This window comes from Dermacentor andersoni, chromosome 5 (assembly GCF_023375885.2).
Source record: "Dermacentor andersoni chromosome 5, qqDerAnde1_hic_scaffold, whole genome shotgun sequence".
NCBI classification, from domain to species: domain Eukaryota; kingdom Metazoa; phylum Arthropoda; class Arachnida; order Ixodida; family Ixodidae; genus Dermacentor; species Dermacentor andersoni.
In genome coordinates this window covers 193,786,008-193,803,749 of record NC_092818.1, presented here as the reverse complement: position 1 = coordinate 193,803,749, position 17,742 = coordinate 193,786,008, and the positions used below count along the sequence as shown (strand labels likewise).

At 42.1% G+C, this 17,742-nt stretch overlaps 1 protein-coding gene and 2 long non-coding RNA genes across 6 annotated transcripts in view; 1 reads left to right on the top strand and 2 right to left on the bottom strand.

The window, feature by feature from the left end:
- Positions 1–13,795, top strand: part of LOC129385184 (uncharacterized) — a 48,729-nt gene extending 34,934 nt beyond the window's left edge. Inside the window, exon 4 of the long non-coding RNA XR_008612778.2 lies at positions 13,652–13,795. This is a non-coding gene — a long non-coding RNA (uncharacterized lncRNA). The remainder of the gene's footprint in view (positions 1–13,651) is intronic.
- Positions 1–17,269, bottom strand: part of LOC126531780 (protein turtle-like) — a 90,953-nt gene extending 73,684 nt beyond the window's left edge. For all 4 annotated transcript variants that reach the window (XM_050179500.3, XM_050179501.3, XM_050179502.3 and 1 more), the window contains exon 1: positions 17,053–17,269. In XM_050179500.3, coding sequence (XP_050035457.1) covers positions 17,053–17,116 — 64 coding nt within the window. In that variant the 5' untranslated portion in view covers positions 17,117–17,269. The remainder of the gene's footprint in view (positions 1–17,052) is intronic.
- LOC129385185 (uncharacterized) lies at positions 11,521–15,175 on the bottom strand. The gene is made up of 2 exons (XR_008612779.1): positions 14,197–15,175; positions 11,521–11,688 (listed from the first exon to the last, which is right to left on the bottom strand). It is a non-coding gene; the product is annotated as an uncharacterized lncRNA (long non-coding RNA).
- Positions 17,270–17,742: the final 473 nt, after the last annotated feature.

Here is a 17,742-nt window from a genome sequence, read left to right as displayed (position 1 = left end):
TTTTCTTTAACGTCGCAGTACCTGCAGTGCCAGGGACTGCAACTGACCCCAGACAAGTGCGCTGCGATAGCGTTCACACGGAAGCTTATGTGTTGGTATCCAATTATGATCAATGGAAATGCCATCCCATATGTCACCCACCACAAATACCTCGGCGTTGTCATTGACCGCGGTGTTTCATGGTCGAAACTTGTGACAATGTTAAAGAAAAAATTAACTGGGCTTGCTCAAGTTTTTCGCTTTCTGGCCGGTATGAAGTGGGGTCCATCTGAGCATTCGCTACTCCGGCTGTACCAGGCTCTCTACGTCGGATACATTCGGTATAGTCTGCCAGTTTTATCAAGTATGAGCCCATCATGTTTGCGTACGCTGGAAAATGCCCAGGCACAGATGCTGAAAACATGTCTCGGTGTTCCACGTTGCACCTCAACCCTTGGAACAATTGAGGAGGCTCGCATCACCCCTTTACCTGTCTATCTACGATGCGAACCTCTTTCGAGTATTCCTGTGACTGCTGAGCCGTCATGGACACCACCCCTTATTGACACTTCCCGACATACGGCCGGACTCCACTTCTTCGAAAGCCATTAAATGCCAAGAATCTGCCATACAATCATACTTTACCCCTACTGACCTTCCACGTATGCCCCCATGGGTAATGTCCAAAATACGGGTATGTCTATCTATTCCCGTAATTCCTAAAAAATTGCGAATACCTATCTCGGTTTCAGACATTTAACACTTGAATACATGTAAAAAAAATTATTCTTTGGTGAATGTGTATACAGACGGATCGGTCTTGTCGTATGCGTCTTGTGCGGCTTTCATCGTGCCTGCGTATCAAGTCATTCGACGGTTTCGTCTGTGTAACAAGACGACTACAACATCTACGGAACTAGTGGCAATCAGAGAGACCATTCACTATATTTCGCGACAGCCTCCTCAAGTACGGACAGTCTTTAGTGACACAAAATCGGCTCTGCAACTACTTAGAGTGGTGTTGAAAGAAAGCGCTCACAGAGTGTTGGCTCTCCAAACTGCTGAGCTCTACACTTTAGCGGAAGTAAACGGTCACCACATCACATTTCAATGGATTCCCAGTCACTGTGGTATACACGGCAACGAACTGGCTGATGCCGAAGCGAAGAAAGCACTCGAAGAACCAGAGTCACTGCTTGCAATTCCTTCTTCAAGAGCAGACGCCACCTGCCTCCTCTCCAGTGTCATCCGAAACTCGACAGAAAAGCACTGGAACAATCCGGATAATCACCACAGGCGACTCCAGAGATTGGACCCTACCATCAAATTTAGGCTACCACCGAAAATTCAACGCAGCTATGCCAGTCTTCTGCACAGACCAAGGCTGGGGGTAGCGATTACGCGCGGATACGTGCACCTCATGCAATGCACTGAGTCTCCGGACTGTGAGTTGTGCAATGTGAATGAGACTATAGGTCATGTGCTTTGTGACTGCCCTAAGTATGTGGAAGAGCATCAAAAGTTGAACAATGACCTTATGCATCTCGACAGCCCATCGTTGTTGGAGGACGTTATTTTAGGCCCTTGGCCAGACGCTCAATCAAGTTTCAAGGCCATCCAGGCGTTACTGAACTTTTTAAAAAGTATGGGCCTGGACTGTAGGCTTTGAGCATGCCAAATTGCTTGCCATATGTTTTACATCCTCCCTCGATCATCATCGTCAGACATCATGCGCCTCTTACTTCCCTCTTTCTTTCCCTCTTCCCCTTACCCTAACACCAAGTAGCTAGCTAGAGGAATATACCTCAGGCCGACCTCTCTACATTTCATATCATTAAACTTTTCTCTCTCTTGACAACAACTTGGTTAACTGGGCATGTGCCAATGAGTATGCGTCATTCTCCATTGACAAAATATATTCCTTCAATTTGTTGAATGCTAGGTGAAATTGAACCTGCATCATATAGGAGTGATCATTTTTAAGTTTTTCGGAATTTTCAAACATCGCCTATTACAGATAGCATAATTCTAGTCATTGAGCTGGGTTATTCCCAGAGGTGGACATTAGTTGCACGAAAATCCAAACACATGTTCAGCTAAATAACGAATATTCACTATTTAAATTCTTAATTAATCACTTTACGACACATTGCAACTTACGAATTGTAGCCAGTGAGATTGTAAGACATATCGCCTTGAAGTGAATTTCCAGGATGACACCAGCTTCAAGATAATATTTTCTAATGTGACGAAGGAAATGCATGGGCATTCCAGTTACTTTTGTGCTTCAGTGCATAAGAGGGTTTTGTTAAAGAAGTAAGCCGAACAACAGTGCATACTTACGGCAAGTATGATGACCTATCTGTAAACTGGTGTCATTCTGGAAATTCATTCCAAGTGAATATGCCTTGCAAACTCACTGGCTACAATTAGTAAATTGCAATATGTGCCGTAATGTGATTAATTAAGAAGTTAATTAGTGCATTATCATTATTTAGTAGGAGATGTGTTCTGATTTTCATGCAAGTAATATCCACCTCTCTGAATAACCCGGGTTAGCTCAAGAACTGGAATTATGCTATCTGTAACAGGCGATTTTTAAAAATTATGGGAAACTTAAAAATGTTCACCCCGTATATTCAGACATGCACCAGGTGCTGACTTCGTGGCGGCACCACTAGATGACACAGCATGTCTAGAGGGATGAATGAGAGAGGAGCCCAGCAGCATACGCATCTAATAAATTACACGTTTTAGTGGTGACAATGAGGTCTATTGATTAAGTTGCTTCAATGCAAATCGCACTCACGTTGACATTCATCATGAGATGGGTTCTGCTAGAGTTTTCCTTTTGTTTTCATGTAACATGCCATGTTGCTGATCTATGCAAAAACAGAATGCAACTATGCGAGAATGTCAGTAACAATGACCAATCTCTTGAAATGACCAATGTCAAATGACCAATCTCTTGAAAAATGGAATGCAATGATATGTGTCAGACAGTGGCAAAAGGCAAGAAGAATGGATCAGGACGACAGCAGTTCCAAAATATTACTCCAGGACAAGGTGCGAATAGTGATAAGTTGTTTGTTCTGTGAACAATATCCTGTTTTAAAATAGAACACGAAAACAAATCCACCTCTTGAAGGCAAAAGACATTAGTCTATCTCAGTTTATACATGGGCTAGTATCTTATGCTGCTGTTTGTAATGCAAAGTTTCATGTGCATTAATAAGTAAGGTGAAATAATGAATTGTACAATTCTCTATTCGGCGGAGTACAAGCATGTAAAAACACTAGCTAGGAATACTGAACCAAATATCGATGTTTTTTTCCAGCTTCTAAAAACCAATGTGAAGGAGAAACGTGAGGAAAATTATTATTTTTCTTCAGGACAGGCAAGACCATATAACGTCGATTCAAATAAGCAACTTGTAAATGAGCAAGAAGTGAAGCGATCACAGTTTCTGGCTGGGTTTACAATGAGTGCTTGAAGTGGTTGGTGAGCCACACATAACTAGACTTTTGTTCTATGAGTGATGATAGCTGGTCCTTTAGTTCAAGTTCAACTTTCAAGTTCAAGTTATTTCAATCTCAAGAGGTCACATGAGCAGCTTGTTCAGGAAAAAAAATATACTAACAAGCTATCTGACGCATCTTCACCGCAGGAAACACTTGAAACTGTCTCTAGGCTGTTGACACTGTGCCTATGCAGTTGACATTGTCCCTGGCCAATATTTCTCTCGTCAAGGTAGCAAGGACTCTCCTTTCCTCTGTCCTTCTCGGTACGCCTGGGTATAAGCTGTAGTTGTCAGCGGCATGTAGTATACTAGCTGTATTTGTTATATTCAGAGGACAACAAAGAGGGAAGGGTACTAAAGGGGCACCAAAACTGTCTCAAATATTAGAAGACACCTGAAGTGTCCAATGACCTTGGAAAAGATGCAGGGTGACAGAATAAGAAAGGGCAAAGGAAAGGCAACAAAACAAGACTATGTAAAGAAAATAGGACATAAGTGAAAACAAAAGGACATAACTATACATACTAAAGCACAACATTCTTCTTTTTGGCTCTTCTGTCCCTTCATTGCAGGCAAGACAAGTTTCTTGCCTCTTTTTTTTTTCTTAGAACATACATATGGACCCTTCTTGAAAGAACACAGCCCCCATTATTCACAGCAACTCTGAATATATGGAGACAATTCAATATTCAAGAAAATTGACGATTAAATTCTTGTACCAAACACCAAACAGAGCAATTCAAAACGTATGTATTCGATTCCTGTCAAAAAATTCAGATATTCACAGACCCAATATAGTGAGAAGCTGTCTCCCTTTCTATCTAAGGGCAATAACTTAAGTTCTTGGGCAAACAAAGTAAGGAACAATGCATGCAAATGCATTGTTCATTTCAGTGCATTTTCAGATCAGGATGGCATGGAAGAAATCAGAGAAATAAAATAAAAACTGGGATTTCCATGTATTTTTCTCTCTTTTTCTTTTTCTAGCAAGTTGAGAACTGAAGGGAGGGTAAACCTTGTTTCATAACTACCTCTTCTATTACGCTGCATCAGAATTGAGGATTACATGCACAAAAGTGTTGGCACAGCCATCATAAATCCATAGAGGACAGCAGCACTACAGTAAAACAGCAGCGTGGCACCGGGAACTGAAAAAGGCAAACACTTCCTCATGTACAGCGCCAAGTCTGTTTTTTCCACAGCATCGGAAATAAACATGAGCCCCGCAGCAATGTTTAAACATATCTTATAGCTGGCCTGTGGCCTGCCCACTACATGAGGCACACACATGAATGATTGCCCACACATGGCTTGTATACACAAACACACATGTGCACTGAAGGAGGGCAGGGTGGTGGAGTTCTATTATTGGTACACTGGTATGAGGAAGCAGACAAGGCTCAGTGAGTGTTGCCCTCTCTCTCCTAACTTGGAAAGAACATAAGGCAATATTTGTACAAGAGAACCCACAATTATAATCCCTTTACCACAGAAGCATGCAATCTCCACCACATTTAATGTGTGATGTCATCGAAGGCGCTCATTAAAGACTTCTGAAATTACATTTCATAAACTTTCCTCTTTTCCAGCACTTTTATGTTGAGCTACAACAGAGAGAACACCGCACAGTATGCAGCTTACAGGGCAGACTTGCACACTTTACAGAGAAAAAAGTAACCAATTGGAATTACAATTGTGCCATTAAAATTGGTAAATGATTACAGTGATCAATTACTTCCCTACCAAAGTAATTGAGCAAGTGCTAAAATGTAATAAATTAATTTTATGTTACTTTTCTCCTTATGTTTATTACCATTTCACAAATACAGCAGACAGAATGAGCTGGCATGGCTCCTTTAGTGCGTCCTTCTTAGCCCTTCACATACTGTCTATTTATCTTCACTAAGGATCGCCTTTGAAAAATTTTGCCGATCATGTTCCCTCGTTTTCTTGTGAAGGCATCAGCAGTGACTGCAGTGAAGACTTGCTAGATGGAGAGAATTGTGGCGTTGTAACGTGTGAACACTTTGCATACAAGACTGAGGTTGCTGCTCAGTGCTTCGATCCTCACATCTGGGTACTCTGTGAAACACAGCAGGTCATTGGTACTGGGGCTCGGAAAAGACACTCTCGGTAGGGCCAATGAAAATGTAAGAAAAATCATCCGTAGATGATTTCATGGCATAAAAGTGGCCATTGCTGTTAAATCATGGCAGCACCATTTCATTACTTTGACCAACATCTGGTGGAGCGTTAAGAAAATAAAAGAAATACTAAGCACCCGAGTATCTCCCTCTGAACATGCACAATGGCATGCTGTGTGCCATAACCACGGGCATTTCCTCCAAATCAAAGTATTCATAGCAGTGTAGCCTTTACAGCTTGTCTTATGAATATAGTAATTGGTTACATGTAATTAGTTACTGAAAAAAGTTAATTGGATTACAATGAGTACTACTGAGTAAAAAGTAATTGACCAATTAAAAACTGCCAGATAGTGCTATCGATTATAAGTAATTAAATGCATGTCATTCATTATGTACAAGCATGTTACAGGGTATAGCACAAAATCCACACGTGAGACAATGGACAATTTAGGTTCACAAGAAAGAACCATTTATCATCAAGTATGAAACCGTTTGTGTGTGTATGTGTATATGTACGTGTGTGCATGTGTGTGTGTAATTGCAGCCGTATGAAGCCAAGGAAAGCACAGGGAAATTTATTTGTAGCTTTTGCTTGAAGCGCAGAAATGATAAGCTAAGGGCAAATGAAAGTGGACAAAAAAACAACTTGCCGCAAGTGGGAACTTACAGTACCATTTCTTTGCTCGTCCTTTTTTTTGAGTAATTACCAGAGATAAATCAATGGACTTTTTAAATATAGCTTGAAACGTTCAGGCGTCAATAGGAAAGTTGTGAAGCTTCACAAATATTGCCCAACCCAGGCACTTCCAACAAGATAGACTTAGCGTGGCCGTTTTTATTAGGGAAATACGAAAGCCTGCGGAGTTTAAAAAATACCATGTGACAGCGCGCTCTGTGCGCCCGAATGCGCCACGATTACAGCGCTCTCAACCGTGCTTTGTAAAAAACATCGCTCACTTCGCTCCTTTCGTGCTGCCCACGAAAGAGCTTCACATTGTGCTTGGTTCCGAGATAAACGCCAGTGGGTTCAGGCCGGCAGTTGAAATGCAGCGTGGCTCCTGTTTCTGCGGCGATAATTGCACTCTCACGCTGACAAGCTCATGAGTTCGAATTTGGGAGCAAGACCCCAACAGGCAAACACTCATTATAACAAGCTTGATAATGTCGTGTGAATTACGCTGGTTGTCACAAAAGGAAGAATTGTAAACTGACACGCAAGGTTGCTTTCTAGCTTCCTGTCCATTCCTTGTCGGCAGAGAGCTTGTAATTTCACATTACTTATGTGCCTTTTCCACGTCGTACAAAAGTTTAACACAGATTGCTCTTTTCATGGATAATGGTTGAAGAGATTTATTCGCTGTGAAGTCTGTTTAAAGAATGTGTTCAAACAAGTCGCCCTCTGCCATAATGCAATATTGGAACCTTTTCAGCACGTCCGATGTAGCTTTTTTGATGAAACAACACAGTATCTCGCTGCAGGCCTCGGCAATCTCTGCCTTTAGCGCTTCTGGTGTAGTTGTAGGTTTGAGGTACACTCGGTCTTTGACATGTTCCCTCAAGAAGAAGTCAAGAGGTGTCAAGTCCGGTGATTTTGCAGGCCATGCCACTGGTCCATGCCACCCAACCCAGTGGCATTTGAAGTCTTCGTCAAGCCAGGCTCGGGCAAGGCTGCTGCTGCGAGCTGGTGCACCGTCATGCTGATACCAAGTTCACTTTAAAAACGCAAGAGAAAGATCACAGCGAAAATCTTTGACTGGGCCTTCCAAGATGTCATTCCCGTACTGCTGAGCAGTGAGCTTGTGGTAAAAAAATATGGGGCCAACTATTCTTCCGTCAAAGATACCGCACCACACACTGAATGACCATTGGTACTGGCGTCTGGTTTGCGCCACCCAATGCGGGTTCGTTTCGCTCCAGTAATGCGCATTATGGATGTTGACTTGAGAATTTCTGGAGAAGGTTGCCTCATCTGTCCAGAGCACTTTGTCAACAAAATCCGGTATTTCGTCACTGTTCACAAGGATCCAATTTGAGAAATCAAGCTGCCATTGAAAGTCTCTTTCTTGCAGCTTTTGATGCAGTTGGAGGTGATGCATTTCAGCCTTCCTAAGAACTCTTGACACTGAAGACTTTGAAATGCTGACCTCACCACTCACATCATGCACGCTGGAATGAGGGTTTGCAGTCATGAAAGCCAAAATGTCTCCTTCATCCTCTTCACTGATAGTCCCCTTTCTGTGCCGCATCTTCTTGAAGCTACCTGTTTCAGCATCAAGTAACTCCTCATAATTGTATTCACGGTAAGATCTTCCCCCACATTGCCAATTTCGGTATACCTAATTGGCAGTTTTTCCTCTTGTCGCCCCGTGCCGCTCCCAAGGCTAAGACCATGTTCGCCTTCTGCTCGCTTGAGTACGGCATGCTTTAGGCACTGCAAACAAATTCTTCGAAATGGTTGCGTGGCACGACAGTAATAGACAGTCGAGCTCACATGCATCTAGCCTCTGGCACAGCTTGGAAGAAAAGCGGCGTTGTAACAAATGATGCTCTCTCTCGCACAGGTTCCAGATGTATGATGCATGTTTTGTGTGTGTTTTTTCTATTCCGCATCGACTTGAATGCTGGAAAAAAAAATTGCTCTTCTTGTCATATCGGAATAAATGGCTGATGACGGCGTATTCTTCTGTGACAGGCGCGAGCGGCTGCTGACGAAGCGCTTTTTCGGAGGGCTGTAAGTTGGTTCTTTATTCTATGGGGCCATCGCCAGCCACTGCTGGTAATGTCAGAGTCGAGCAAAGGTTGAAGCCCTTTCTCGTAAGTGAAGGAAAGGCGTGGTGCTGGTGATGTTTTTACAAACCACTCACGAGAGCGCTGTAATCGCGGCGCATTAGGGCGCACAGAGCGCACTGTCCAGTGGTATTTTTTAAACTCCGCGGGCTTTCGTTTTTCCCGAACAAAAATGGCAACGCTAAGTCTATCTCGTTGGAAGTACCTGGGTTGAGCAATATTTGTGAAGCTTTCCACAACTTTCCTATTGAAGCCTGAATGTTTCAAGCTATATTTAAAAAGTTAATTTATCTCGGCTAATTACTCAAAAAAAGATGAGCAGGAAAATGGTACCCTAAGTTTAGATAAACGCTAACAACATCCACACGATTTCTGTTCTGAAGAACGCATAGGTTTTTTCCAAAATCTTGGTCCAAGTTAGCTGGGACACCCTGTATATATATATATATATATACGCGTGCACACATACACACAGTAGAATCTTTTTAAATGGAATCTCAAGAGACTGGATAAATATGTTCCAATTAAGAGAAGTGACAAAGATGTGCAGGGTCATAGTAAACCATCTTAACACTTAATGTTAGACACCAAGAACTGGATGTAGCAGCTAATATTTGTCTTATGGTTTGGCCACAGTGGGAACTTCTGAGTTCACTGGCTTCACTAGTTTGGTTTAGAGGAGGCACTGGTAACGTATCACAGCAATAACTTCGCTCTTACTGCTCAATTTGGTGGCTGAATTAGCATTAGGTCATGCTGGTGGTGCCCAAATCATCAAGTGGCATGCTCTAAGGTGGCTGAAATTTTCGTTGTTCTCAATTTGGCCATCATTGGGGCAAGCGGCAGTGCTGCAAAGCTTTCTCGACTGCACACGATATGCATTAAGTATTTATAAAATTTTTGCTTGCTTAAGTCCTTGCAACTGCTTTTTAAGGATGGTTTTCTGCATGGAAGACAGGTGTTGCAAAAAGAAAAATTATTTGTGCTTTTTTTTTTTAAGAATTACTTAGAGCTTGCTTCTGCAGTCCCATTTACTGAGAGTTGCAAAACTTTTTTCTCTAATTACCAAAAGTATCTTTTTTTTTTTCATAATCCAAATACTAAACCCACTAATTTAGAGGTTGTTATTTCGTTCAACTGGCAATTCTGTATAAACTATTTCCATTTACCGAAATTCTACTGTATTCTACTGTTCATATTGGTAGTTGAATCACATGACACCGAGATAGCACTTGAACCTTAATAAATATAACATGAGAAGGGAAATCTGAGATGCCAACATCTGGAATAAACCTTGCACTAATTGCCAGATTTTAATGTGTAAAGTGCTATGTTCTCTACCGTTCCTTTCACAGGAGTATATTTTTAAATGCAGTGAGATTCAAGTTGGCCCAGTCAGTTTTCACTTCTATATGTCACACTTTCAGCACAGTTACAGTATGCTCAGGTTTGATTTTAGCCAGATGTGTACAACTAGGCTTCCACACCTTCAAAGCATATAAATATACAAAACAAAATTAGATCCAACACTGAGCCATGCTGTTTCTTATTCAGCCGGTGCTTGACCCTTGATTCACGTGACCTGCATGTATGGTTAACTGACATATATCATTTTCATAGGTCATAATATTGTCAAGCAGACAGTTGCAAAACATTAGACAAGAGTAAAATATTTACTAGCACTTGAGCAATTACAATGCACAGGCATCACTTCACTGAAATGCTTACTTCCTTATGAGTGGACATTCACTGCAGACCTGAGATCAGTGGAATAAGAGAAGTATTGCACAGACTCATGCAACAGTCCCACATTTATTTCTAAATCCCTGCACAAAATGCTCAGGCACAATTAAAAAAAAAAAACATATGCGGCTTTGTTTCCTTACTTAAACATTTCATCACACAAGTTAATGTAAATCTGTCTTCAAGAAATGAAACTGCTGTACAAACTTATATAGGTGAATATAGATAGGCTAAGCAGGGAGGTGGCACATAAGAAAGACACATCTGCACAATCACAGCTCAGGCCCCAAGAGGCTAAGCTGTTATGGAAAAAGTGCAGCCTTGGTCTTCCTGAAATGAAGGGTGCAGCTTGTTCACAGCAAAATTTTCTAAAAATAATTTTCTGACCTCTTTCATTTAAAGTTGTGGGGACAGCTATTGCACCAACAACATTCCAAGAGAATGTGCATATGTCAACATTACATTATCAAAACTAATTAGCCAAAGCTATCCAAAACTTGTTTTGTGAGCATGCACCAATATTTTATGCGTAAGCACAGAAAGAAGACTAGCTACTGCAAGAACATATTTACAAGTAAGCCTTGAGGGCTTACTTTACAAGCAAGAACTTGAGGGCTCTGAGAAAAGCTGTTGCTACTGTACACACAGTATAAGAAGGAATATAAAATGTGCTGCAAACAATTAAAAAGCTTAAGCTGCATCTTACTGTATAACTATCAGTCAAGCATCATACTAACTAGTGGAGTAAGCATAGCAAAACTACTACTCAGAGATTGTGTAGCTAATTGTCTTGCGCTACTATATAATTCAGTTCACTGCTACTCAATGGTACGGTAAAACTTTATTGAAGTCCTGCAGATCGTGAGTCTTCACGAAGCGGGCTGCTCCCACGTGGGAACCGGAAGGCAGAACCTATCGGCCGCATGTGCCCAATTTTTAGAACTTTTAGATCTATTTTGCTATAGTTTGGTGTGCTTGAGGACTAAGGCAGACTCTCCTGTGTTGCTCTTTCATCAGTTCCATCAATCAAATTCCACCAATTAATATTCAATAAGTGGGCTAATAATGAAGCAATCAGAGGGCAAATCAACATATAATCTGAGAGTAGGCATAAGTGATGCTCATACAACAAATATTATCTGTTTGTTTATTCAGATGCTTTTACAGGCACTGGAATTTGTTCAGAAAAACTTACATCTGCCTAAGGGCTCCAAATATCTTCTTAAGTACTTGAACCATACACAATGAAATCACAAGTAATGAAAACATTTTTTTGTTCAGAATTAAGGTAAGAGTGACTCGCTGAACTTCTGCTGAAACAGTCATTGTACACTGAACAGATAAAATTTCGAAGGCATAAATTTATATTTGTATTTATGAGAAATGCTTCAGGCTATTGAATGCCCTTTGAAGACTGGACATTCGTGGTTGTCTAGCAGTGAAGACACCTTCCAAGGAAAGAGTTACCTGCACATAGGTGTGCTGCTGAAGATTCAGTGCTACATAGACACCTGAAGGAAAATAAAGTGAAAGTCTGCGTTATTCTTCCCTATCAAATCAGCTGCAAAGAGACAACACTTAGTTGCTCTGAACTTGTAATTCCTGAACCTAGGTTGAACCCAACAATGATTACATTGAATCACAAATTAAGAAATTCATTTTAACTTTTGACTGCTTCAAATCATGCACATATCATCACTATTGGCCTGCTGGTGATAAGAATGAAATAAAGTTGATAGAAGTAATCTGTGTTAAAACTAACACAGATTTTAGCCTAGACTTTACTACCAGTGGATGTTGCCATGGTCAGCTATGCTTTCTGATGGCATGTTGTATTGCCATTTCCTCTTTATCTTATGTACTCCATTATTTTAAAATAACAAAATTTAAATTGTTTCAGCAAGAACATATGTGAGTGCAAGAAAAAAGGAATGCACAGGACAACGCTGGACTTACAATGCACCAACTGGCCCAGCGAACCACACTGTTAAATTCTTTCTTTGCATTTATTATATTTTTTCTTCTGATGCTGTTTTTCATCATTTGTCTTCGTTTCAAAAATGCATGGGTTATGCAGCTTTTATCCTGCCATACCTACCACTTATGTACATCAGTGTGCTTATGCGTCAAACAAACTTCTTATGTTGGTAGCCCAATATGGAAATGCTGGAACAAGTACACATGAAATTTCTGCCTTACCCCATGCACAGCATGGGCCACCTGATCTTGGATGCCAAAATTACACAATAATCATTTATTACCATACTTTACTGACCCAACAAAAGTAAGACTTCTGTGTAAGAATTATAGAACTGTATGAGAACTTTAAACTAGCTCTTTAAAGAATATAGTTGGTTATTTTGTTAACAAAACTTGTTGTACTTGCTTTCTTGAGGCATATGAGCAATGCTCTAAATCATTAGTTGCATATTAAGTACAATACTTGTTGTTTTTTCACTCTTTCATTTTTTATGTATGGCAACATGTAATCATGCATATAAAACTTTAAGGACAATCTGAATGTCAAATATAATCCTTTCACTCAAACACTCAAGTAAACAGTTCAAATTTTGTTTAAAATAAATTCAAAGTACTGCTAATATTTATTTATTTATTTATTTATTTATTTATTTATTTATCAATACTGCAATCCCCACTAGGGATTTTAGTAGGGTGGGAAACAATACATATGTAAAGAACACTATAGCATAGGCAACGAACAAATACAAATCAGGTCAACAGAGCTTGAACATAGCAGTGGCACAGCAAGATAAAAAATTTTTACTCAATACTTGAAACAAACGCTGAAAGTGACGATTTTAAAACTTGGTCATTGGTTAGATGATTCCATTCAACCACTGTTCGTGGAAAGAAGGAATACTTAAAACAATTATTATGCGTACTAAATGAGGTTATTGTTCGGCTATGTCGTTGCCTAGTAGCATAACCAGATGAAAAGTTAATTATTCTCGTGAGATCTGTCTTATAATGACCGCTGATAAGTTGAAAAAGGAATTTTAGTCATGGTACATGGTTTCTTTGCATTAATGGTGGCAGTTTTGCTTTTGTTAAGAGGTCTGTCACGGAAGTGCGTCCAAAGCTGTTATAAATGAAACAAGCTGCTTTTCTTTGCACCATTTCTGTCTTGTTAGTGCCAGTTTTAGTAAAAAGGTCCCAAATTACACATGCATAGTCTAGCATCGACAGAATTACAGGCGTACCAGGCGTACCATGGCAGTAGAAAGTTTCAAAGCCCTCCTTAAAAAAAAGAAAAGCTTGCGGTTAGCATTAGCTACTACATATTCAAGGTGCTCAGCCCAAGTGAGGTCATTTGTGATCCAGAGTCCAAGATACTTATAATGTGTTACTTCGTAAATAATTATGTTATTAATACCGTACGGAAACATTAGTTTATGCTTCTTATGTGAAATGGACATAAAGACAGTTTTCTCGAAATTAATCTATATTTTCCAGGCATCGCACCAGTCGACAATTTGTCGAAAAGCATCGTTCAGCAACTACTCCTGGTCAGTAATATTGTCTATTTCTGAGTACAATACACAGTCATCAGCATAAAGCTTAACCATAACTGAAATACCCTGCAGCATATCATTAACGAATAAAAGGAACAAGAGAGGTCCAAGGACCAAGACCTGGGGAACACCAGAGTCTGCCAGAAGTCGTTGAGAAGAATGATTATTAAAAACAACCAATTGTTCTCTACCATCAAGGTATGCTGTGAGCCAATTAATTAGTCTGGAGTTTTTCAGTGTCTTGCTCAATCTGTAAACTAGTTTTTTGTGAGAGACCCTGTCGAAAGCCTTTGAAAAGTCCATGAACATAGCATCTGTTTGTTTCCCGTTGTTAATTGCTTACACAAAGTCGTGCACGGTTAAAACTAATTGGGTAATTTTAGAGTAGCCTCTTCTGAATCCGTGTTGATGCTTTGTTAGTATATTATTGTTTTCCAAGAATTCTGAGACATGATTATGTATTATGTGTTCCAAAAGTTTACATACCGTAGATGTTAAAGAAATTGGATGGTAATTTTGAATGCAGTGCTTTTTTCCTGTTTTATGTAGTGGCTTCACTCTGGCTGTCCTCCAGTTGCTTGGTACTTGTTCCTTGCACAGTGACCTTGTGAACAGAAGGTGCAAGTACTTTGATATCCATTCTGCGTACCGTTTTAAAAAATGTGTTTGGAACGTTGTCCGGGTCAGAAGATCTTTTAGTGTTCACTTGTAAAAGCATGTTTAGTATACCTGGTTCGCTTACTGGAACATCGGGTATAGGCAGCACAGACATTTCGAAAGGTGGCATTACATCATTATCATTTGTATAGACAAACTTAAAGTGTTTGTTAAACGCATTTGCTATTTCTTTGCTTTCGTGAACTGCCTTACCATCAACATGAAATACAACACATTCCTTGGAGGTCGGGGAAATAGAATGCCAAAATTTCTCTGGAGCCGTGGTTATGAAACTTGGTAGCGATTCAACATAGTAGCGTTGTTTATCGGCATGCACTTGACTTTTAAGCTGAGAGGAAATGTCGTCGATCTTTTGTTTTACCGACTGCACGTTCTCAATTTTTAATTTTTTCTTTACACGTTTCAGTTTCCTTTGGAGCTGCAATGTCTTGCAGGAGATCCAGGGATTATTGCGATTTTTCTTTTTAATCGACAACGGGACAAAGCGATCAATACACTCTTTAACTATTTTTTAGTGCTATATAGTGCTATACAAGCCACCAAAGTTCTAATCAACTGTAATTTATTTATTTATTTATTTATTTATTTATTCATTCATTAGTTTATTTATACTTATAACACAGAATACTTGTAGGCAACAGTACATTGAAGATTCCATCGAAAAGATCTTATTCCCCTTCGTTTTTCATATTCCCAGATGGACTGTTGTGAAAAACAGAAATAAACTGCATTGAAAAAGAATCATGCAGAGTATTCCAACCAACGGTGTAAACCAAGTTATCTGCGCACTACTTCAGAAACTGGTTCTTTCGATGCCACCCGTGTCTTGTTGCATTGCAAGCACATATCTGCATGTATCCGACACTGATTAACATGGTTCAATTACACTGGTATGTAACAGATACAAATTTAATGCTGCATTAGGGTAATTGTGCGCTATACAATGACATTTGCCATGCGAGCAACATAATCACTTCCAGTCCCTTTTCTTCTCTTAATTAAAGCGCAAACAATTTATTTATTCTAATACGGTGTGTTAGAAGTGAATACAAATTGATGATCGCCGGTGCACGACATACTCGAGCTCCCTTTATGCGCATCGGCAAGTTGCGTGCTATACTTATGCCGAACGTTTCAAAGCCGCTGAGAAAACGGAAGACTGCGAATTTCACGCCAAGTGCGAGGACTGGCGCACGGGAAACGTAGTCCGCGTACGCGCACAAGCGGCCTCATTCGTATACGGCTCTCGCAGATCGATCGATGCACGCAGTCAAAATATAATCTCCCGACAGACGCAGAATCCGACATGTCCGAGCCGTCTTCCTGCGGATCATACGCAAATGGTATGCTGTGGCGACTTGGATCACACAGGGTGTTGGGATCTAGCATGCGATATATATATATATATATATATATAAAATTTGGAACGTGTGTGCCCTATAGCACCAGACATCGGGACGGTGCACGAGCCGATCTTTTCCGCGCGCTGAGGTAGCGCGTGGGAGGGTACGAACAATACGAGCTGCACATCTACGCGGGCGTCGGATGTCGGGCGCAGTTACGCCGACAGCGTCGGGCGAGGAGGTATGGCTTCGCGCGATATCCGAGACAGCGCGATATCAGCGCACACTCGGAAGGCGCATTGGGCGCATCGCGCGGCCGCAACTGCGGGCTTCGGTCAGCCGCGCGCACTTCCTCCAACACTGCATCGGATGCGGCATCGCGCGCACGTTTGGCCTCACAGCGTGCGCCGACGCGCGCCGCCACCGCTTGACGATAAACCACGCCTCGCTCCTGGGACGCGCGCAATCATTTCTTCGTGGCAGCAACTTTTCCCATCAGAATGATGTGCGAAACTGAGAGCAGTCACTGGATTGCGGGCGGCGTGCACACTACTCCATGCGCGAACGCGTGTCGCGAAAAGTCGCATCCGCCCTTTCCCTCTCTCGGATGGCGCCGACGCTCGATCGGCCAAACATACGCGACCGCGCGGGTCCGACCATTGCACCACCGCGCTTTCGATCTTGTCCCCAAGACGATATTCTCTTGTCCCGGGTGACCCGCGTGCACACTAATACGCCCTGCAAAGTGTAAATCGCTTTCCTTTTGTATTTTCGTGTTTAAAAACTACTTTAGGCAGCTGAAGAGAACCGCATGATTATGCGGGCACATCGCTCTCTGCGATGGTGTATAGCGGTGAAGCGCACTTGACGCTGCTGCAATCCCCGCGATAGCGCCACAGAGTTCGTGCAGGGCAAAGCCGTGTAGTAAGCGCGACGAGGCGAAGAGCAGAAGTGAACGTCCCTTGCGTAGGTAGCGACGATCTAGCGGTCAGCGCCGTTTTGATAGCCGAAGTTGTAGGACCAGCAGCGTCCAGTGGAGAAACAGGTTCGAAAGGAGACGAGCGCGCGTCCCCGCCCCCGTGGAGAAAGCACACCGAAACCACACGCAGCAGCCCCGCGGTTATTCAGCCCTGAACGGCTCTTGACGACGCCTGCCTCTATTTCGCCCAGGGCTCTACGGAGCCGCGTCCGTGGGCGACGGAGCCCAGACGACCAAGAACGCGGTTCTGATCGCGAGGTGTGCGCCCAGCGCCGCGGGTAGGCTTAGCGCGCTGACCGGCCATCAAGATGTGACAGGCGAGAGCGAACGTCGCGGCCTTACCTGACTGGGGACTCCGTAGGCAGAGGAGAAGAGCCACTAGTAGGCATGGTTGCTTCACAATCATCTCATCGGGATTGTTGGACCGTAGAAGAGCGTTCTTCGTGCGTATTCCAGTGGGAAAGAAATCGCGCTACGCGCTGCCTTTTTCCAGAGACAACACCAGTCGCATTTTCAACATTTTGCCGGGAGACTCTCGACGGAGTCCACAAACCGCAACGCTTCCTCGGCAGCCAATCGCGGCGCGCTTAACTGGAGAAGCTACGAGTCGGCGCGCGGACCAATGGGAGTGTGGCTACCATCGCGGCCGCCCGCGCGACTGCGCTAGCGCTAGGGGAGTACGCGTGAAAAACACAGGTTTCGGTTGTCGTTTTTGGTGGTTCGTTCTGTCATTTCACACGTTGCTAGAGCTTTATAATGCTCCTGCATAGGCTAGAATAAAGTTAGGAACTTTCTATGGAACTGGCGTACCTCCAAGCGACAACCCACTCAAAATGATCGCAGACGGGTTGTAACGCTCTCGGTGTATCTGCTGCACCTGCGCTGTGTTTGCTTTCGCTTTTCGTGATTTTCGAGCGTCAAATGTCATTGAGCTTGCGTGAATCCGTAACTTCACTAACACAATTGCTCATTTTTGTTTGCTTTACACACCAGCGAAAGAAATAGCATTCTCCTACGTGTATGGAAAGATCG